Below are 22,610 nucleotides of genomic sequence, written 5' to 3'. Positions count from 1 at the left end.
TTATCTGTAGTTAAAATTTGAATTTCAGCGTCTTCGCGCCTTTCCTTGTCCTGTCCTCACTTTTTGCACGCTGGAAGGTAGGCGCTCCTTCGCCTGCCCCCCTCTGGGAGCGGAGCTTCCCGACCCGCCGGAGCTCTAACCAATGGCCACCTCTCGCCTTGTCTACGCAGATGCGGGAGACGGAGGAGGCTGCGAGCATGAAAAAGTCGCCGGGAAGGGCTCGACAATTTCACGCGTGATTGTGGGTCGTCTGCTGCGTGTAGAGGAGTATTATTTGGCTCTGGTTTTCATGGCAACACAGTGCAGTGATTAAGTGAGTTAATGTGTTCTCCTCAGAAGGCGTTTCAGAGCCCCTTTAAGTTGCTTCTGCGTATAGACATGCAGTGACCTCAGCGGATGTGGCGTCGTGGAACTTTATAGATCGCGGTTTTTGTTCCACGTCGCCAGTACGCGGTGCATGACGTCATCGGCTGACGTCCAGGCTTTTTGTCGACGTCCGTAGCTGTTTCCACGTGCAGATGTAATGTCGACGTCCATGGCTATTGCGACGTCTAAGTGCAATTTTCATGTTTAATTAATTAACTAATTCTAACTCATCACACAGATTTCTCCCACAGCAAGATCTCATCACGCACTAACGCAATCAAACTTTTGGACATTTATGTTCAGAGAACGACGTAATAGTGCGGACAAGTTCTGCGGACACGAAACACGGGACACAGCCTAGTAATGCTTTAGCTGTAATCAGGACCCGTTCTGCTTGCCCGTTCAGTTATGACTGCGCGCGGAGTTCTTGGCTTCACGACTTCTCGACAGAGAAGCCGCAGGCGTAGACTCGAGAGCAGACCCTATAGCTCAGGACACTAGAGCAGGCTCCTGGGCCAGATTTTAAAGGCCCAGAACTACGGCCCACGCTCTGTAGTCCCCAATCACACTGTGAAAAACTGTCGGCCCACATGAACCGAGTGTACGCCTCTAACTTCGACAGTGCTAACACCGTAGCTAAAGCAAACACTGTAAACGAGACATCTCAAAATGCCATGAGTCCTGCCCCTTAAATCTTCCCGCGAAAGAGCAAGGGGAAGAGTAGGATTCATCAAAACGATGTATGCATACTGCGAAAAAGACCTTCTTGGCTTTGAATGACCAACACATTCGTTTGCGTTTAGTGTATGCGCGCGTAGTTGTGCCTGACATTTGTAATTTTCTTCCTTTGTTATTAAGCCCACATAAAGCAACCCCATTCCAAGAAGCGCAGTTTCCTTAGGGCATAGTAAGGAAGAACATTCCAGCTCACACCCATACAGAAAAAGAGATTCCAGGAAGACAGTCATTTAGAACGAACAATAATTCTGCGTTCCTTTCTGTATTGTATGTCTGTGGGGAAAAGGAAGAGAGGTGTAGGTAACATCATCAATTGCCACCCCTTGAGATTTCACGCCAGCAGGTCAAAAGGAATCAATCAAGGGGAAGAGAGGGGTAATCGATCAAGGATGAGAATCGGTCGACGCCACTGGCTGGAGGGTCTCTTGTGAGGGGCATTTCCTGCTTCGTTGTTGAGTTGTATCCAACGTTAGATGACATTCCTGAATTTACTCAGAAAGGGCAACTTGACACTTTGTTGTCTTCGCAAATGACCCACTTTCGCAGAAAAGATTCCAGGGAGCTGCACGGGGGGCGCTGCTGAACACCCCCAAGGGTCGGTTACACACAGGACGCTACGCAGGTCATTACGCATAACTACCGTCGAAAGCAGAAGATAGGAAAGCCGTCGCCGTAGCTCAGTTGGCAGAGCACCGGACGCGAAATTCGGTGGTCGTGGGATCGGATCCCACCGGCGTTATGTGGTTGGTCTTTTGTCTTCTGCTTTGCAATCAGCTATCTTTAAATCATCTCCCTTTGATGTACATCACTCTGAAAAAAAAACCTCTCCTATGCTCCTCGGCATCGGTGACTGCTATGTTCCGTCATATATGTCATAACGAGCGCCTCTTTTCAATTCCCTTGTTTCTCGTCACTTGACAAAAAGAAAGTCCGCACCCGCTTTGAAACTCTCTTACTAGTCCTGCTGAATTCAACAAAGGAAAACGTATTCCTTAAGCGGCTATGAGGCAGAAAGTTGAAATTTCCCCCATCTCCCCCCTTGCGAAGGCACAATCCACGCACAGAGGAGCTCAGTGCACGTGACGCTTTCGAGGGTGGCTGCGTCAGATGCCGTTAGAAACAGCCCAAGTACATGCTGGCAGGTTCCACTAAAGGTGCGGGAATCGATAAAGCAACGCGTACAGTTAAGCCAGGACGCACATGTCAGCAAAGTGTCAACACATGTAAAAGTTTGCTAGCTCTTATGCACCGGCCGGGCATAGGCAGTGGCCCGAAAGCATGTCCCCCGTTGCCTCCTCCACGCCGGCATGCACAATGTAGTAGCCGCCTTTCGTAGAAGGTAGACAAATACTGCGAAGAAGGGCATGCGAGAGGTCCGGCGAGTTGTTGAACACCCCGTTTCGTATGTATCGTCTTCGCGGTACTTCTTTCCCTTCGCCGTTTTCCGCGAGAATCGTGGTCCACTTTTCTTAATGTATGCATCCAGCTGGATTTCGTCAGGTCTAGCTTGAAAGTCGGCTGCTTCGTCCAACCGTCTGCAATGGCAAGGCAACCATCCGGCACAAAGCGCTTGCGTGGAGGCTTCACACTCGTTAACCTGCGGTGTGGAACGCTCTAGATGCGTAACAGCGTTGCAGTTTTCCTGACTGACATGCGCATGAGTCGTGTCAGATCTCTATATATAGCAAAAAATTGATTTTGAAAATTGGTTTTGAGGAAAGGAGGCAGTAACTGGCTCGCATATCTGAGAGGACTCCCGAATAGCGCCATAAGGGAAGGGATAAAAGATAGAGCTAAAGAGGAAAGAAATGCCGCAGTGGTTCTCCGGTACAATGTCGACCACTTCGGTATCTTTAACGCGCGCTGACATCGCACAACACTCGGGCGCCTTTTGTGTTTCGCCTTCATCGAAACGCGGCCGCCGCGATCGGGTTCCAAACCGGTTACTCCGGCTAAGTCGACTGCAGTCCACTTTTTGAGGGAAAGTGCAAAACGTCGAGGAATAAAGTACAGGATGAGTCACGGCTTTCTTTCTCAAAACCAGCTCTTTCTCTAGGTAAGTCGACTCAAGACGTATTCAGCTGCATTCATATAAGCGCGGCTAGAGGTTAACCGAGGTCATTTTGATTCCACAGCAGTCGCTACGGGCGTAGCGAAGATGTGGACCCTTTCAAATTCCTGGAAGTCAGCACACTCTGCACAGCGAAAAGCCCTCCCGGTTGCAGGGCGACCGCAGCCATTTTGGGGCGCAGATCAGGTGCAGCGGTGAATCACCTATTCTCAGAAAAATTCCGCGCCTAGTCGGGATGAGTGCCTGTATGCCAAACTTCATTTTCGCAGAGAGAGAGAGGGAAAAAATCCTCCCCGCACACTGCGCTGGCGTGGTCATTTTGCATCGTGTCGTCTGCTAAGTTGACGTTTTAGTGTGTTTCTTGCGGATACCGCATGGTGGCACCACACGCTTCCGCAAAACGCCGGAACGTCATCTCCGCCACCACAGGCTGAGATAAAGAGAAGCTGCGCGACTTGTGAACTAGTGACAGTTCAGAAGTTCAACACGCGTGGTTGTGAGCGGACGGTCGGGAGAGATTTGCCAGCCTAGCTTGACTTCATCGGCAGCAGAGGTGTCAGCGACGTTGTCAGCGTGCCATGGAAGGTGAGTACCACTAAACGATACTAGATAAGAAAAGATTCGTGAACGCTCGAGTCGTTTGGCCGGCCATTTGCTTTGTCATGTTTATTCGCACATGCGCGGACAGATGTAAGAGAGAAAACGCTGGCCATTTCGCACATCGCTTGATCCACTGCGAACATATCGACGTGTGTTCACGTCGGCCGCTATCGCTTATGCGGACGAGCTTGAACACGTGATTTTCCCTCAGTTTCTGCCAAGTGAAGCACGAACGCGGTTAGCGAAGATCATGGCGGGCTGTGTTTACGCCTGTCCGCAGTGCACCTCGCATTTGGTTCGCTTGATTGGCGATATTTTTTTTTTCTTTTAAAGCATCATCATTTACAGACCCAGTTGTCCGCCACAGGGGAACTCACGCTTCGTCTGATAAAACCGTAAAGGAAGCGTTCGTTGCAATGGCGCTGTCATCGTGATGTGTGCCTCGGACGCTACCAGCGATGGCGTGTTATTAGTCTTGTTCGTAGCGTTTGCTGTTAAGGCGCAGTCGACGCGGGCTGTGCGCGCGCGCTGTTTTTGTAGAGGTCCGATCTACACTGACTGCTGTAGATGCAAATGTCCGCACTCGTTGGTTTGCAGGTAATTAATGAACTGGTGCCGAATACCATGCTTTTTAATCGGACGCACGAAATTCCTTATATCTTAATGACCCTTCGCGCTAGTATTTTCGGTATGTATTGCCCGGCTGTTTGGGTACGAGCTCGGTGGTCTGATTCCGGCACGCACGCTTCGGTAGGGCAATGTGCCGCAGCGTCCGTGTTTTCAGCTTTCGATGCGCGCTTAGGAACCCTGTGCGGTCGCTGTCCTTTTTTGTTTTTTGGCGCTAGAAATGGTGTTTGAGCCTAGCAATTGTCCCGTCGGTATCTCTTCACTATCCCTCGTGCTCTTAGCGCTAGAAGCCACGTTTTAGCCTAGCGTTTGTCCCGTCGGTATCTTTTTTAATGAATTCGGAACACAGGGGTCTCATAGACGTGTTCTGACAGCGCACTGCACGAGGTGTATTTCTGATAATGTAGGGAGCGGCGCCAAAATGGAGAAAGGGATCTATCCTCGCGAACATCCTTTTGCGGCTGGCAGGAAAGTGATTTAGGCGCGCCTTTGCCCAGGAACTGTGGGGGGTGGGTTGTCATTTATTCCGGCCAGGGAAGCGGCGGGACGAAAGGGGTGATGGTTCACCAAGGCTCAGATAAGCCACTCCTCTTGACAATGGAACAAAGCCCTGTCACTATCTCCTTTGCTGCACAGCCACAAAAAGATGTCCGCGAGTACACCACTCCCTGCTTAGTCATACCAGCAGGGTTAGGAGAAACGGCCGACAGTACTGGCTGGAAGGGGGGGTCCGTTGACAGGAAAAAGCCGCTGCGTTCTTAAGTTGTACCCGACTATAGTAACCATGTTTCAGACTGCAAATGAAAAACGCAAACTAGCCCGTCTTCTTTAAGTGAACGCCTTCCTCCACTACGGCACCTCTCCTGCATGCTAGCACAGAGCGCTCGCTGCCTTTGAAGCGCCCGTGATGGTGGCAAAATTAAATTGGTTTCTGGGGAAAGGAAATGGCGCAGTATCTTCGTCAGATATCGGCGGACACCTGAACCGCGGCGTAAGAAAAGAATAAAGGAGGGACTGGGAAAAGAGGTGCGGTAGTGGAGGGCTCTGAAAAAATTTCGACCACAGGAGGGGGGGGGGGATCCTTACCCGCACAGCACGCGGGCGCTTTTGCGTTTCGATGCAAAAGAAAATTGGTATTTGAGGAAAGAAAATGACGCAGTAACTGTCTGTCACATCTCGGTGGACACCCGAACCGCGCGGTAAGGGAAGGGAGAAGGAGGAGCCGTAGTGGAGGGGTCCAGAATAATTTCGACCACCTGGTGATATTTAGCGTGCACTGATATATTCTTTTCGATATTTTTTTTCCTCTATCGATACGCGGCAACTATTGAGCCCCCGCTGCGGGTAGTGTGGCTCGGTTGGTCGGGCGTTTGGCAGATGAGCGCGAAGACGCGGCGGCCGCGTTTCGATGGAGGCGAAACGCAGAAATACGTCCTGTACAGTGCGTTGTCGCAGCACTTCTAAGGAACCCTGGTGGTCTAAATTAATCACCCGAGTCTTCCACTACGGCGTCCATCACAGTCCATGTGTCGCTTCGGGACGTTAAACATCACAGTTTACAATTTTGCTGTCGCTCTCTGCGGATGGCTACAGTCAGCAGCGTGGAGCGGCCCGTGCTTCAAATACGCATAGGATGTAAACGAACCCGTATAGCGCTTTTCCGGCAGATTCCTCAAATAGTCCATTTGACAACTTGCAGAATACCGAGAAAACCCTCGTTTGCAGGGGGCAATCTCTCACTCTTGTTCGAAAAGGGAGGGGAGCTGTTGCATTATCTGTGTGGGATGGAAGTTGTTGAAAGGACATAATAGAGCAGGGGTTGGAATGCAGAGGAGCTGGCCCAGACTGCATGGTACTTATCAAGGGACTGTGTCATTGTAGACTTCCTTTCACACTCCAAAGCTGGCGGTGACCTTGGAGCTTCAGGTTCTCTGAGAATAGGTGGAAAGTCCCCATCACCTGACTATGCACTGCACCAGGGGTATGTCTGATAATGCAGGTAGCGGCTCCACAATGGAGAAAAGAGTCTATCCCCGACCATAGAGGGAAGGGTAGAGCCCCCTTTCCTCTATACTAGCAGACAGCTTTTTGTGGCTAGGCAGGAAATGGATCCAGGCGCGCCTTTGTCCACGAAGTGGGGGGGGGGGGGGTTGCATGGGGAGGACAGGGGAGATGGTGCAGGCTCACCAAGGCTGAGATAAGCCACTCCTCTTGACAATGGAACAAAGCCCTGTCACTAGCTCCTTGGCTGCACAGCCACAAAAATATGTCAGGGAGTACACCACTCCCTGCTTAGTCATACCATCAGGGTTAGGAGAATCGGCCGAGGGCACTGGCTGGAAGGGGGTCCTTTGACAGGAAACAGCCGCGCTGCGTTCTTAAGTTGTACCCGATATAAACTAGCTCATCGCGTTAACCCCTTCAGTCAGCGGAATAGGAAGTGAAAATGCGGTCTCTGAACGAGGGTTTTTGGTTGGAAAACGCCTCCCTGTAAGCGGAAAGCAGAAAGGCTCTGCAACTTTTTCGATGTCGGCGGATATCTGACTGCGCCATGGGGGAGGGAGAGAGAGAAATGATTGGCTCCGGATTGTATAGAATCCGGGCCTTGAAGCGAGACGTAAAGAGGCGAGCCTGTGCTGTGCAATATTGGTGCACATTAAAGAACCCCAGGTGGCGGATATCATTCCGGAGCCGTCCGCTACGGCACCTCTTTCAGTCGGGTGTAGGAAAAAAAGTCCCCTTAGGGAGCGCTCACTAGGAGAAAAACACCCCACGTGAAATTTTACTGGAACAATGAATTCTTTGGGAACCCACTCGAGAAAAAATTGCCTTCTTTATTGAACTCTTTCTGGAAACTAAATATTTTGACAGATTTGCAGCTCTGGTTGGGTTTGAATACTTCAATAAACTTCACATCTCCAACAAAAAAATATCCCACCACCATCTGGAAGACGAAGTAACGAGCGTTAGCTGTTTTGTAGCGCCACCTAGCGTCCATGCAATTACCATGGGTTTGAGTTGCTGAGTGCTGACGTCATGGCCGCCATGTTATGCCTAACCATAACTAAATATTAACCGAATTAGCCGATATTGGTGTCTAACATGTTCTGCTCATCGAGCCCGTTACAAATATGCCATTAGTTAGGTCATGATGTCATTGGGTAATCAATTATCAGTAATTCAATATAAGCCTAACCATAGCTGAGTACTGACTTCATCAGTTAATTTTGTTGTCTAACGTGTTCTACTATCGAGAGGATTCCAAATATTTAAATCGTTTTGTCATGACCCCATTAATTAATACGTTATAATCAATTAAACACAGTCACGTGACTAGTTAATTATGATGTCGCCAATCACCAATTGGGTTGCTATATCGATTTACTATGGGGGCCGCCATCGTGAGTTCCTCGGACTAGGAAAATTCTACTCCAAGAAATCGAGAAACATGATAAATAAGCGCTAACGCTTTTAAAACCTCCTCCTTAAACATGCTAGCTACTTTCCCAGTCACCTCTAATGAAGGAGCCGAGCTGGCTCCGGAAACATTGGGTTTAAAATTAAAGTTTTTGGTTGGAGTTGTGCAGTTTATTATAGAACTCTTTCTTGACTGAGAACAGAAGTAAGCATGAAGCATTTTGCAATGCTAGATCACATTATGGTAGTGTAGTGCAAGTCATGCCAAGAAAAGGCACACCACTAAGCCGTTCTGACGGTGACTTCGCTGAAGCCCCGAGCGATCCAGAGCCGATTTTGCCCTTGTCCACTTCGTTTCCACTACCATAATTTCGTTTTATCGATGCCACACGGTGTGTGGGTGGTAGTTGTGTGAATGTTCAAGCGGGTACAGACTTAGACGCCTGTCGGCTGTTGCTCCGCCTGAGTCACTGATTTAAATTTTGTGGCTCTAACATCGTTCTATATAAGGCCAATGTCCGCTAAGAACTTCAAGAGTGATTGCAGCACTTATCACTAATCAGTCCTGGAGCCCTGAGAGTACACTGTGGGAGGCGTTACGTTTGTCACAGCACCAGCGGCAGGATGAATGCCCGGAATCTGTTCATTGTTTAGCTACTTCCATGCCGATGGGTGTAGTCGCTGTATAGCGTACAATGTTGCATAACCGTAGTCCTGTGTCCTCTATCAAAAGTAAGCGAGTGGACCCTACACATCACAGGGATAAGTGCGAGGTGTTTGCCAGAGTTACCATGTTTTAGCTCTGTTTACCTGCTCGTACTCTTAGGTACCGGAAACATATGTATCAAACCAGTCTGGTATTTCACGGGGAGCTTCTGGCATTATTTGCTTGGGGACAGTCACAATTAAAGCACCTATATTGCCATCACGTTTAGCACAGCACCAGTGGGGACCAGTATCCAGTTTAGAGTGAACTGTATACCGGTACTGCACGTGAGGTAATGTTCTTTGAGCACCAGGCCTAGGGAAAACCGGTAGATACATGGGCGGCAGTGGTGGTCGAACCCCTATCTCCCACATGCAAGGCAGATGCTCAAGTCCTAGAGAGTTACCGGACGTTTGGGGACATTTTTTCCTAATTCGAAAATTGGGCTGTTTTTCCCGGAACCCCTTTCAGTCTCCCTTCTTTCGTTGCTTCCTTCCTGTGTCCCCCACCTTACCCCAAAGACGATTCTTGCCGGTTCACACTACGAATTGTCGGTCTGTGGCCTGCGCATCAGGTGTTCATATATCACTATAAACTGGTCTGCGGCCCTGTGATGGCAAGCGGACATGGTGGACCAAAAAAGCAGACGATGCACTGAGCTAATGAAAGTTGCTATAGACTTAAAGCGATTGGCAATGCTGTGAAGCAGTAAAGAGAATAAAACCAGCTTTTGTCCACGTGCAAGCATTCTATCTCCATGTACTGTAGGCTACCCCAGCCCTACAGACTCCGTCTCTCCAACTTTCCTCCTCTGTGCCCCCGGCCTACTCAAGGATGAATCAGCAAATGCACCCCTCAAAGGAGTCCCTTACCGATTCTCTCCCTATCATCGATGATCGGTCCCTTTTGGCTGGTTAGCGTGAAATCACAGGGGGTGGCAGATGAATGGGGAAAACTTAGAGATCACTGCAGAGACTGTATTGGAGAAATGCAAAAGAGAGAGAGAGAAATTTGTACCTGTCAAGAATAACGGGGGAGAAACCTATAGCCTAAACCATAATTCATTCCCCTAACCGTCGGCCGGAATCCCTTGGGACTCGGTGGCAGTCATGGCGAGACCGATTACATTGCGTTGTTCCTCTGCTTTGTGGTTGAGCAGTAAGGTCTCCCAGTATTGTACATTTCTATTCGGGTCATTAGAGAAAGGGCAGGTGCAGACCATGTGGACTAGATCTGCAAGGTTGTTGCAGTGCATACATTTAGAATTAAAGACTTCTGGATGCCATTTACTGTACAGTTGAGGGTTTAAAAACACTCCGGTTTCTAATTTCCTCCACACGATTTCCTCTTTCCTACTGAGCTGTTCATCTGCTGCTGGAAAGGTCTTACGACCGAGCTTATAATGAGAAATTATTTCATGGAATGTTGTGAGTTCGTCACCCAATGGGAGGTGTTCCTTACGTGGAGGTGGCGTGTCAGCGGCGATCGACCGGAAAGTGAGCCCTCGGGCAGTCATGTGCACCTTCTCGTTCCCCCATAGGCTTTGATGAGCCGGGGACCAGACTAGTGAGATTAGCTCTCATGGTACTTGCGCTTCTCTCAGAATTTTGGCAACTGCAGCAGAGATTCTGCCCATATCATAATTCTTAATGGCTGTCTTAGAGTCACTCACAATGGCAACTTCTGCCTCAGTTGGACTTGTGTTTTTAACGGTGTAGCACGAGACCGGGTCTCCACTCTCATGAACCACTACTGCTGTGTGTGCTGCCTTGCGATCATATTGGGCAGCGTCGATGTAGAGCACATCGGATCTACCTTGAAATTTGCCCTGTAGGGCTATAGCCCTGTCTTTGCGTGTACCTTCGTGAATACCGGATGGATGTTCTTTGGTAGCGGTGGAATTTTGAGTCTATCCCTGGTTGCTCTAGGTATGTTATCTGTCCACTTTGAACACTCCGAGGGTTCGAACTCCAGGTGCTTCATGATTTTCTTTCCAGTTGTGATTTTTAAGAGCCTTGAATGCTGCGACACCGTGGCGGCTTCTCTGAGCTCATTTAGAATGTTGGAGAGACCTAGCCTTAGAAGTTTTACTGTTGAAGTGTTCGGAGGAAGGCCTAGTGTGGTGTTGATCCCTTTTCTGATTATGATTTGAATCTTGTACTTCCCTGCTTTGGCCAGTTTGAGATAGGGGGCAACGCGTATAGCACTCGGCTTATGACGAAAGCCTTAACCGTCGGAATGACATTGCCATTCACTCTCCAAGCAATATCGCAGCTCTTGCAAGGGGGACTGTTTCGTTTCCTTTTTTGACATGACAGAAAAAGAGCCTTTGATTTTTCGGCCGAGCATTTTAACCCAATCGGCTCGAGATATTTCTCTATTACATCTATGGCTCTCTGAAGCGTGCTGTCAATCTGTCCATCGCTATCCCTGATCACCCACAGCGACAAATCGTTCGCATATATGGTGTGATGCAGATATGTGATTCCGTCCAGCTGCCCTGGAAGCCCAGTCATCGCTACATTAAACAGGTTCGGAGCAAGAAGCGACCCTTGCGGCATCCCTCTATTTCCCAATTTAATGTTTTCAAGTGATTGTCTGCCCAGGCTGATGGTGGTAGTCTGATTTGAAAGTTCCTTATGTAGTTATGTCTTGACTTCAACATTTAGCACGCTAAGGTTCTTAAGTATGGCTACATGTTTGACACTATCATAAGCTTTGGAGATGTCCGGTCCCATAATGACCCTACTATCAACTGTATTTTTGTCCATTACCTGCTCCTTCAGCTGTAGCATGACCTCACAGGCCGATACGTTTGATCTGAAGCCTATCATGCTATCGGGATAGATTTTGATCTTCCATGAATCTATTCAGTCTAGATTCACATTCATAGTATTCCAGCGCAATGGCACATAGCCAAAGAAAAGAAGACTAAAAAGAAGGATGAACACAGCGCTGACTGACAACTGTTTAATCAGAGACGCACATACAGCTTAAATACTCTTAGACCAGTATAAGCGCACACCGTAAGAGAACCAAAAAGGAAAAAAATAGGAAAACAGAATCTCATCACATCTTTATCGCAAAAACTTTGAAAGGAACGCCTTTTCTGCATTATACAAAAAGACTGAGGTATCACCGACACATCCTGACCCAGCATTTTTAATAGAGTAGGCCTCTATCATTTCACGGGATGTTTTTAATTTGCTTCTGCTCAGGATCCTTACTCCCGAAAACACGGCGTGCAATCCTTGCAAGTTTCGCAGTGCTCGACAAGGTTAGCACCTTCCCTATTCCTTAGGTCTTTTGCGTGTTCCCTAAGCCGGTCGTTGACGCAGCGCCCCGTTTGCCCTATGCACGACCTGTCACATGTCAAGGGGATTTCGTACACAACGCCTGTGATGCATTCCACAAAGCGGTTCTCGTGCCTCTTATTACACCCAGGTGTTTGGTTATCACCTGTGATCCGTCGGGCCAACTGGCCAAGCTTCAGAAATCAGTATAATGCAGAAAAGGCATTCCTTTCAGAGTTTTTGAGATAAAGATGGGATGAGATTCTGTTTTCCTATTTTTTACTTTTTGGTTCTTTTACGGTGTGCACTTACGCTGGTCTAAGAGTATTTAAGCTGTATGTGCGTCTCTGATTAAACAGTTGTCAGTCAATGCTGTGTTCGTCCTTCTTCTTTACCGTCGTCTTTTCTTTGGCTATGTGCCGCTGCGCTGGAATACTATGAACGTGAATCAAGAATACCAACTAGCCCAAGAACTGACTCTACTATTCAGTCTAGTTTGAATTACGTGCTCCATCAATTTTCCAATGCAAGATGTGATGGAAATGGGTCTTAGATGCTCAAAGCTGAGCTTCTTCTCTGGCTTCTGAATGAAGACCAGGTTTGCAGTTTTCCAAGGTTGCAGTATCTCTTCCTTGTCCCAGCATTCTTGCATATAGGTTGTAAGATTCCGAATGGAACCGTCAAGATTCCTGAGCATCCTGTTGTTGATTTTGTCCTCTCCGGCAGCCATTTTGGTTCTTAAGCGGTTAATAAACGCGAAAGCATTAGTATTTGCTTCGACTTCGGTGGCTTCTAGTCGACGCCTTTCTCCACCTACTCTCTGACTCAATATTGGTTAACCATTGAATTTATATACTTCACGCCAGCCTTCAGATCATGACTGGTGACGTCACATGCTGATGATGTCACATCCGGTGACACATTCTGCAGACACTTCCGGTGCCAACATAGCCTTGTAATGCCTTCGTGTTAATAACTAGGGCTTAATCGGATTAACCATTAACCGTGGTGTCATGGGAACCTGTCACAAAGACCTTTATGGCAGCCGAAACATTGGGAAGCATCGTGTTTCTAAATATTACCTAGAGGGAAAGCTGGCACCCCCGTCTACACGAGTAATCTTAAAGGGCACTTCATTCACCGTGGGAATGCCAAGAATACAAAGTATGCGTTCTCACGCATTTACATCGTTTTTCATCAAATCAGTCACACAAAACCTGCTTGAAGCTGCATTTACTTTCAATAATTCAGTTTATTGAATTCACTAATTACAATTTATCAACAATATTTTCTCATTTCAAGATTACTCACGTACTACCTAACACAAACTTTTGCTCATTTATCTCCACAGAACGGCATACCCATGCGGACAAAATTTGCGGACACTTTTTGCTGACACGACATAACCATATAATGCTTTTGCATTAATAATTTGGAGCACCTGGGGATCTTCAACATGCACTGAGAGAAACGCCCGCTTTCGGAGCCAGCCCCCTCCCCTGAACCAGTGCTCGCCTTCTTTGCGTTTGATTTTTTTCTGTCTTCTCTCGGCGTTGCTAGCAGTTTGCACAAATGTGGCACAAATTTGTACTAAGGTGGCATTTGGCAGTGAGTTTTGTTTTATAATATGTTTGGGTAGAGTACTTGCCTGGTTCGATAAAAATTAATCTGAAGTCTTCATCGTCTGAGGCGATGGCGAACCAAAACTGCAAGCTTTTTATTTTTTTAAGTAATGATGCAGCGCCAGCGTGAGATTTCGAGACGAAAGAACACTACCGTGCAGGGAGGCGGCAAGGCGTACATTGGGCAGTCAGGCAGATGCCTTAATGAGCGGTTAAGTGATCACTATAGGGAAGTTAGGGATGGCGGTTCCAGCAATTTGGCACGGCAATGTGGTGCTTATAAATGCAAGCCTGGTTTTAAAGAATGCGAGGTGATTGGCAGAAATGCGGATAGATTAACAAGGGAAATTATCGAGGCTGCTGCAGTCGAAAGAGCTGGATCTGAAAGCTGCGTCAGCAGTCCGTTATTGTCGCTGACAAAGAAAGATATGGCATTTTTGGACTCGGAGCAGTATGGCAACCGGTGAAATTTGTTGCATGTGCTTTTTATGCTTTTGTTCACAAATTATCTGGTCTAATCTGACAGGTATCGTTCTTTTCTGCATGTATAAATTCTGTGTGCACCAAATAAAGCCTTAGTGGAAGTTTAGCGCTTGTATTTGTCCCCTGTTTTGTAGCTGCGCTATGGATCGTAACGCATACCCACTAGCCTGAACCATCACCTTGTTAAGGGAGGCTAAACAGAAACTCACGGGAGAAACGCAAGGTGCAGGGAGGGATGCAAGTCATGCAACAGTGTTTTCTGGGCCCAATTTTATAAAATAGCAGAGAAAGCACTTTTTCAATAGTAGAGCGCTCGTTCCTCCAGCGGACACAGATGTTGCCACAGATACTACTGCTACGAAACCTTTCAGTTTCGGTCTGCCGTCACCGCAGACAATTAAGATTTTCGGGCAGTTCTGTCCGACTCAGGCAAGTACCCCACCCAGACAAAGTGTAAAATAAAACTGACCAACAAATGCCACTTTTGTGTGAAAGAACAAGCAAGTGGTTAGGCCGAGATAATTTTTTTCGATTTTCTCTTATCTATGCAACAGTCGGTGGAAGAGCTCAGTGGCTTTGTGTTTGGAGTCGCCACAGTGGGCAGTTTGATTAACTGTGCAACAACGTGATCTCAATACTGCAAACACTTTTTTGATTGTGCGAAGAGCAGCTGGTTGCTAACAGCTTAATTCGTCTCCTTGCGGATGTCATCGCGATGAAGCTTGTTCGGCATTTTTTTAGGAGATTGCTGGATTCTTTGCCAGGTGAGCATGTTGTTCATTTAGTTTGGAAGTATACGGCAGCCACTTGTTAAGTGTCGCTTTGCGGTGTCGCCTTAATTTGCTGTTCCCGGTGTGCTCACACTGGCGATCGAGTTACAAACTTGTTTGGAGTGCTCTCTTGCCGATCTCCTGACGCCGTGTTCCGACGCGCTTGTTTGTATCCTATGCAGACTTAGCATTATTGTGATTCATGCTGTCAGGCTCCAGCTTACAATCACTGTAGTGTTGTGGTGCAGTTTGATTATTAATGCATCAGGGTGCACACGGTTTTACTCACAAGAGTGGTACCACGTTAGCTGGACATTGCTATAATTATGACTGATGTACAGTTGCAGACAAAAGTTCGGATTCGTGGGGAAGAAAAATGTGTTCCTTCCTTGCACCCTTCGCCAATCAGTCGATCTCAATTCCAGCTGATGAAGCTTGCATGTCCCCTCAAGCTCGTATAATTTTCATTGACCTCCTAATTTTGTCTGACTGCGCAGAAATAATTTTTTTTCCTGACACTGCATCCTGCTTAGTTTCATCTTCCACACTTGCCCATTGCCATTGCGGATGATGGGTTCTGTTAAATTTATTTTGTTCGGCCACTGACCCGAAAGACGTGGATTCCCCCTCATGTAAAGCCCTCAAGGGCCCTTGAGGTATCTATAATAAATAAATAAATAAATAAATAAATAAATAAATTCGATCCCAGCCGCGGCGATCGCATTTCTATAGAGAAAGCGACTCAGGCCATGAGGAACGCTGTAGTGAAGTGCTCCGGATTATTCCAACCATGTGGTGTTCTTTAACGTGCACTGACATCGCACAGTGCACGGCCTTTAACATTTCAATGGAGGTGAAATGCTTACACAGGCTGTGGCTGCTTTTTATGCTTTCTGACAAGGAGGCTGATCCTTTGGAATAACTTGAAAGTAAAACAGAATTATCAGATGTAAGAGAAATATAATACTGTTGATTCTACAGCATCCTATGCCAAAAAGATACAGCAGAAAGTTATAAGGAATCTTCAACGGCTTGTGAGAAGGCTACTGAGTGCCTTTCAGTTTTGATGACTTGGAGTTCAAATGCATTAAAGGGCCTGGTTCTTGCTTACCTAGACATAACCTGTTTGTGGCAGACTGCAAAAGCACCACTTTGCCACAGAGAATCACATGTTCATGTTGTTGAACACAACACCTCAATGAACACATGGTGAACATATGGCACTTGAGTTTCTGAAATAGGCAATGCCAGTTAAGTAGTAAATGGCAGTGAAAAAGGAGCAATGCTATGGTATGAGGGGAAATTGTTGATTATGGATTCTGTTTCAATTTGAGTGGAAACATCCTTAACACACCTAAATCAAAGAACTGTGCATTATGTTGTAGTGTCTTATCTCTTATTCTCCATGTTATGTGTAAATACTCTTGCAAAGCCGCATGCTAAGAGTTTTATGCTAATTGAAATAGTGTGCATGTGATTTTATATTTTTGGGGGAAACTGAAGAGCGAGTCCTGATGATAAAAGGACGAGGCAATTTATGCACTTGCAGAAAAACTTTGAGTGCAAGGAGTACTTGTTGAACCGTATTCTTGGTACTCGTAGCAAAAGGTTGCCTGGTGTCATGCTTGCATTGAGCGTCTTATTTAGCAGTTCAGGAGCAGAAAGAGCAGGTCATCATGATAGGTATCGCTTCTTTATAACCCGGGACATTGACCTTTACAGAAGTATGTTTGTGATTGGCTCATTTATATTAGCTCTCTTCATCTTGCGGTATACATGGCACTTCAATTGAATGACCACCTGGGTGCACCCCTCATTTGTGTTTATTTCTTGTGTTTACTTGCACTACGAAAATAATTAGGACTTTAAGGGGAGACGTGGGAGCACCTTGCTTTCCTCTTATTTTTCTCTTTTTACTCCTTTTCTCTCTAATTTTGTTGGCATTGACATTACAGTGATCTCCACATATGATGTTATACATACATTTACAAACATACATATTTACACATACAGTGTCTCCTGTCGCTGGGCTCCCACAATGAACTTGTCTGCTTGAATACTTGAACACTACACAGCCACCTAGAAGCACCAAAGGCCTCTTACCAATCATTATCTAGCTTACACTTCATGACATACTATACCACTACACACTCATACACACGTTGCTAAGTCATAAATACCACAACACGCTCTCTATAGGTGCCCCTCTAACACACTTGAACCAACGACCCTTTGAGGCCTATGCGTTGCATGCCCGTCTGGCATGCAGAGTGCCTGGGTTCGACTCCGAATGGCGGCCGATTTCTTTTAATGAGTTAATTCTATATTCTGAAGTACCCTCATTAGGGGGTGTACTGTGCATAGTCAGTACACGTTAAAGAACCCCAGGTGATCGAAATTTCCGGAGCCCTTCACTACGGCGTCCCTCATAGCCTGAGTCGCTTTGGGATGTTAAACCATCATAAACCGAACAAAACCTCAATAGAGGCACCTCTTCGCTAATTTTGGTTTCCTTTGGATCCTCCCCCAATTCGTTTGCTCAGGTTTTTTTCCGTCTGACGCAGAACGACTGACAATGCCGGGTTTTCAGCAGAACTAGCTTTTTTCACTGTCACGTAAAATAGTTTTTACTTCATATTGGCATCCCTTCAGGTTCATTTTTCTGTCTGTATTTGTTGTCTATTCTCATAAGTGATATCATGCATAGTTTTCCTCAGGAATCAAACCTTTATCATGATGATTATTATGCATATTATTCATAACTAAACAGTACGTCCAAGAACTGAACATTCCATTCAGTTATAGTTACTTCTATTGCAGGGTTACTATAGGTGCTTTTGCTTGCTCAGGGGCTACGGGTGTTCTGTGATGGCGTAACATATCAGCCAGTGTCCAATACGGGTGCTATCCTGTGCCGTTCACCTGAAGGTTGTCTCTATCCTTATATTGTTGAGGAATTTTTTTTCACCCACAAGAAAAATTGATGTGAATCAGCTCAGTAATATTTCACAATTTCTCTGCTTTGCTTTTTTATCATCACATTTAATGTAGTCATGTTTTTGCATTTTCAGAAGTTGTTATGAAGTTTTTTTGTATGAGTTATAGTTAGGGGCTGGACTTTCGGTTTTTATTCTTTGAAAATTTGGTGGACTTTTGTCGGTTTTGATTTCAGTGCGCTACTTTTCGTTATTTTCGACGAATGAAATACTGACTTTTTTCGGTGACAATGTAGCAATTCTTTATCCCAAATTCTTCATTTTTTCATCCCAAGTAATTTATTTACCAGTAGTTAATGTGAAGATTGTATGACTTGGAGTCGCACATTACAAAAGAATTGCTACCCTCACAAAAAGAGTTACTCAAGTTAAATAAAGACAAATGGAAGTGGAAGTTTACTTCTAAGAACTAGGTTGACATGTTATCGTTGGGTTGTCACACAACATTGAGCGCTAGGGCACGGCATCACGTAGCATGCATGTTGATGGCAGCAATGAAACTGTCGCTGAGTAAGTCATGGTAGCCGCATACTTTTTCGTGACGCCCATTCGTGTTTTCATGTATCTTACATGCATTTGATTAACCTAATTAACTGAGAAAATGCTCTAATCAGGTGGTGATAGTGGAGAAACAGAGCTTAGCTAGAAGCTAAGAGATGATGCTTCCCGGTCTGAAGAGGCATGTAAGCTAGTGGAGCAGTAGCTGAAATCACACAACTGCGCTGCTTATCCTACAAAACGAACGTCGCATCATGCCCCTGACTTCTCTATTTGGTTAATTAATTTCAACTTTAAGTGAGCGCAACTCTCATTCAGCTGCCAGCTAACTATGCCTCTGAAGTTAAAGATACTGACCTTTTTCGGTTAAAACTGGATTTCAAAAAGTGAATTGAGTGTACTTTCATTGCTTTTTTTAATGCGAAAGTATTATATGATTGTGTCGCATCAGCAAAAAAGTGTCCGCAACTTTTGTCTGCACGATTATGTCATTCTGTGGAGATAAATGTGCAAAAGTTTAAGTGTGTTAGGTAGTGCGTGAGTAAATCTTGAAATAGGAAAACTTTGGTCGATGAATTATTATTACTTAATTAAATTAATTAGTGAAATAAATTCTATGCTTGATAACCAGGTTTTGTCTGACTGATTCAATGAAAAATGACGGAAATGCGTGATAAGGCTTGCTTAGTACAAAAATAATAAAGAAGAATAAAACAACAATAAAATAAATAATATAGAGATAAAACAACAAAATTTAAAATGAAACATTAAACAAGGAAAAATGGAGGGAGAAAGAGAAGAAAAGGAAAAGCTTTCGCATTTCCACTCTTGAACAGACTTGAAGTGCAATCCTGTAGTTCTTTTCCCAGTTCCGAAAAGTCCAGCCCCTAGATATATGCCAGCACCAATATTTTATGAACTGAAACATTTTGTTGATAAGTAGGTAAACCCATGCAAAAAACCGTGTAGATCTATCACCCAAGTTTATATAGTGGCCTGAAGGGTCTTACCTCCTTGATACGAAATGTTCCTTGCACTGAGTCCACAAGTACTTCCGACTGCCAAGCAGAAACTGGCCCTCCTCATTGCCAAGAAAAACACAACTGAGACATTAAAAACTTGGAAAATATTTATACCCTACATATGACGGCCATCAAGTGTACATCTGATTGGTGTGTACTAGGGCACAGAAGACATAGATAGTGGATCCTTTCATGATTTTACAATCCTCTCGCATACATGCATGCAGTAGACATTCGAAAAATGTGTTGCCGAAAGTGACATACACATTACAATTGTGCTAGTGCTATATTTCGGCAAATGCGGTATGTTTCAGGACTAGCTGAAGCAGACAAGCCACATCAAGATGAAGACTGCGAAGTCTAGAATGTCTCTCGAGACTACAGTGGCGTGGGTGCTATATTAGTGTATTTTTTAGCTTCAAGGTGACAGTTAAGACGCAAAACAGGTTGTGCCAATGGAATGAAAACGTTTCTTTGAAAAAAGTTTTTTCTTACTGCATAAGCAGTATCAGTGCCATTAGGTGCAAATGCTGGCGTATGTCCTCAATAATTGACAAGTAGCCTATTGACCTAACTTTAATGCCCTTTTTAAATTACTAATAGCAGTGAAAACTCACCCTTCTCGTGGTAATTGAGTCATTAGAATTCAATCATTTTTGCTGACATACGCGTTACAGTCGAAGTCGCTGTATATTTAGATTGGTACATACGGTACGTTTCAGAATTAGCTGAACAGAGCAGCCAAAGTGAAGACTGGGACATCTATTTTCCGGGAGTGCTTCTTTGATAAGTTCACCTCCACCGGACCCTCGATACACCCTCTACATGTTGCCACTGTCACCAGACAGTGGACCTTTTCGTCATCATTCGTGATTTTTGCTCATGGGAGCCATAAGAAGGGATGTATTTCGGTTTTGGATGCGGAGTTTTCCTTAACTCCTAAGCCGCAGCTACTAGGATTATGGAAACCTAAATCTACAGTTTGGCTTGTTAGACCATTAAGGTCGCTCTTTATTTTTTCATTGGGGCTGCACCTTTCCATGCAGCTGGCACTTTTGTCGGATTTGTAAGCTCAGTAGAAACGACCGACTCAGAACTGGTCAGATGAGGCACTGGCAACGCGTGTTTCAAAGTGCTCTCGAGAAATGCTGCGTTTTGGGTCAAGAGACAGTTTTCAAGCTATGTGAGGCCCTATTTGAGGCTGTGAGCTCCGGCTTTCTACTTTATTCGATGAACCACTTCAAGAACTGAAAATAAAAAGTCACATTTAGCATACCGTTAACCGTGTTGCAGTTACCGTTACCCGAGCGCCGAGAGCCCGTGCACCGTCTGTGCGCATACGCAGATCGCATTGATGGCACTAGATGGCGCCAGGTCCGGCAGCTGAGACAAGGTCGGGAGTTTTGCGGACTAGGAAATGTAGAGTCAGGTACCAAGAGATAGACACGTTGTGCGTTGCGTGCGGAGAGGAGGAGGAAACGGCTGAACACTTGATACATTTCTGTGAAGGGCTTCACCCTACAGTGGAAAGCAATGGGGCTGATTTGTCCAAGGCATTCGGGTTTAAGGACAGTAAAGGGAAAGTGGATTTTAAGCGGGTAGAAGTAACCAAGCGCAGGTTATCTATTGGTGGCTAAAATGAAGGGAAGAGTAAAATTTTGCAAGTCATGGCTACGTGGCTTGAACCACCGCCCGATTTAAAGGGTTCAGCCTTATCCATCTATGCGCGCACGCCTGTTGCATTGGGACCAATCCGCGCGTGCGCACTTGTGGTGGGCGGGCTCCATGTTCTCCGGTAACGGTAACATGATATGCTAAAAGTAGATAGCAAAGCGCATACTGCTGCTGGAACCGTGCCCCGTCACTCCGCTACTGCAGACTAGAGCGCCGCCGCTCGAGTCCGGCCGTTACTACGCATGCGCAGATCTCCCTGAGGGCCACCTCCCGTCACCGGTATAGTGACCGGTACACCCACCTGCCGCATCGTAACCAATCAGCGCGTGCGCAGTAGCGGTACGCGCTGTGCTAAAGCTTTGGAAAAAATTGTAACAGTTGTATTTTATTTGGGGATTGAGCCATAGCTTGCAGGAAACTGGGAAGCTATACTACGCAACTCGGGTCTGAATACACAATAGATATATACTTGTAGTGGAATTTCGGCATATTCTTGCAGCAGTCTGTCATGTTCGACAATCTAGTCGGCGCCCAAGCGAGCGCCTCGGAGAGCACATTCACTATGCCAAGAGAAGAAGCATGTTGTCGAATCAGCCGTGTAAAGCTGTTCTTTTTTTATTCGGTCGCACGCCGAAAGCAATAGAGCGCTTTGTGTACGATTTTCCCTCGATTCGATGCAAACTTTCGGGTGGGCTCTGTGCGTACTGGTCGGCCTTTTTAGGCGGCTCGTATCGCCTTATTTTCGGCCGCAGAAAGAAACAAAAAACAAGCTAGCGGCTTTCCGCGTTGGGCTCCACATCATCAGCCGTCGTCGCCTGGCAACGGGACCCTTCATTACGAAACTAGCCAATGCAAATGCAGAAGGGGGGGGGGGGCATCTCGCGCGCTGTGTTGCGATCGGGGCACACCACCCATATATACCGCGCGATACTCTCCGAGGTGACGTCAATTCGCGGTGACGCGAGGCAATTGCATGGCGAGAGCGGGAGCTCTACTTGTGAGTGCGTGCTTGTGTGTTTTCCGTGCCCAGCTAGCCCCCTGCGGTGTTGGCTCAGTGTTTCTGGCTTATAGTGAAGCTTCAAATGGGCCTAGTTTGCTTTCCATGTTTAACTCTATTAATGCGGTGCTCATGGGCACGAACAACACAGGACGCATCAACTACACGTGCAGCCAAGGCTCTGATAGTGAGAGCTGTCTGTCTGTGTAGTTTCTGCGTCCGGTGTTGTGCGTGCCCATAGCGCCCAAAAATATTTATGTAACGTTACTCTGCTGCTTAGCACGGTTTTGACTCTCCCGCAAGTTCGTCTATACACTCCAGCCGCGTTTCGATGGCGGCAGAATGAAGGTCCTCCTCTGCGCTGTTATCTTGCTGTGTTTGTGCAAGGTGAAATAAGTGAATACAGTCAAATAAATATTCGAGACTGGGATTCGAACCCGCGGCGGCGCGAATGGATCAGCTTCACTGGCCAGTACTGCGCGAGAGCTTTATATAGGCTATCGCTGCATGCGTAGTCGTGGACCTGCAGGAACGCGGCACTGGACCATGTGCCTCTGCCTTACATTCAACATTTTTGAGACGCGTATAACTGGCTTCCTGGGCAAGTGGACACCTCAATCGCGCCTTCAGGTACAGGGCCCGTCAAAAGTTCCCAGGGCGCATGATCCGTTTTCGAGCGCTATAGTCGGGCAGTTCCAACACTCCCGAAGCCCAAAATCCATATAGAGAG

General features: G+C 46.3%; 2 protein-coding genes and 1 pseudogene across 3 annotated transcripts in view; 1 reads left to right on the top strand and 2 right to left on the bottom strand.

The window, feature by feature from the left end:
- The window catches only part of LOC144107669 (major facilitator superfamily domain-containing protein 4A-like), a 422,352-nt gene that overhangs the window by 321,069 nt on the left and 78,673 nt on the right, over positions 1 to 22,610 (bottom strand). The window lies entirely within an intron of this gene.
- LOC144107667 (uncharacterized) overlaps positions 3,608 to 22,610 on the top strand; it is a 67,648-nt gene continuing 48,645 nt past the window's right edge. Inside the window, exon 1 of one of the 2 annotated variants that reach the window (XM_077640781.1) lies at positions 3,608 to 3,760. In XM_077640781.1, coding sequence (XP_077496907.1) covers positions 3,754 to 3,760 — 7 coding nt within the window. In that variant the 5' untranslated portion in view covers positions 3,608 to 3,753. The remainder of the gene's footprint in view (positions 3,761 to 22,610) is intronic. The other variant, XM_077640782.1, reaches the window with a different exon arrangement.
- Positions 9,595 to 13,183, bottom strand: LOC144107235 (uncharacterized; annotated as a pseudogene).

Source organism: Amblyomma americanum, chromosome 10 (genome assembly GCF_052857255.1).
Source record: "Amblyomma americanum isolate KBUSLIRL-KWMA chromosome 10, ASM5285725v1, whole genome shotgun sequence".
Taxonomy (NCBI): domain Eukaryota; kingdom Metazoa; phylum Arthropoda; class Arachnida; order Ixodida; family Ixodidae; genus Amblyomma; species Amblyomma americanum.
This window is presented reverse-complemented; position numbering and strand designations above follow the sequence as displayed.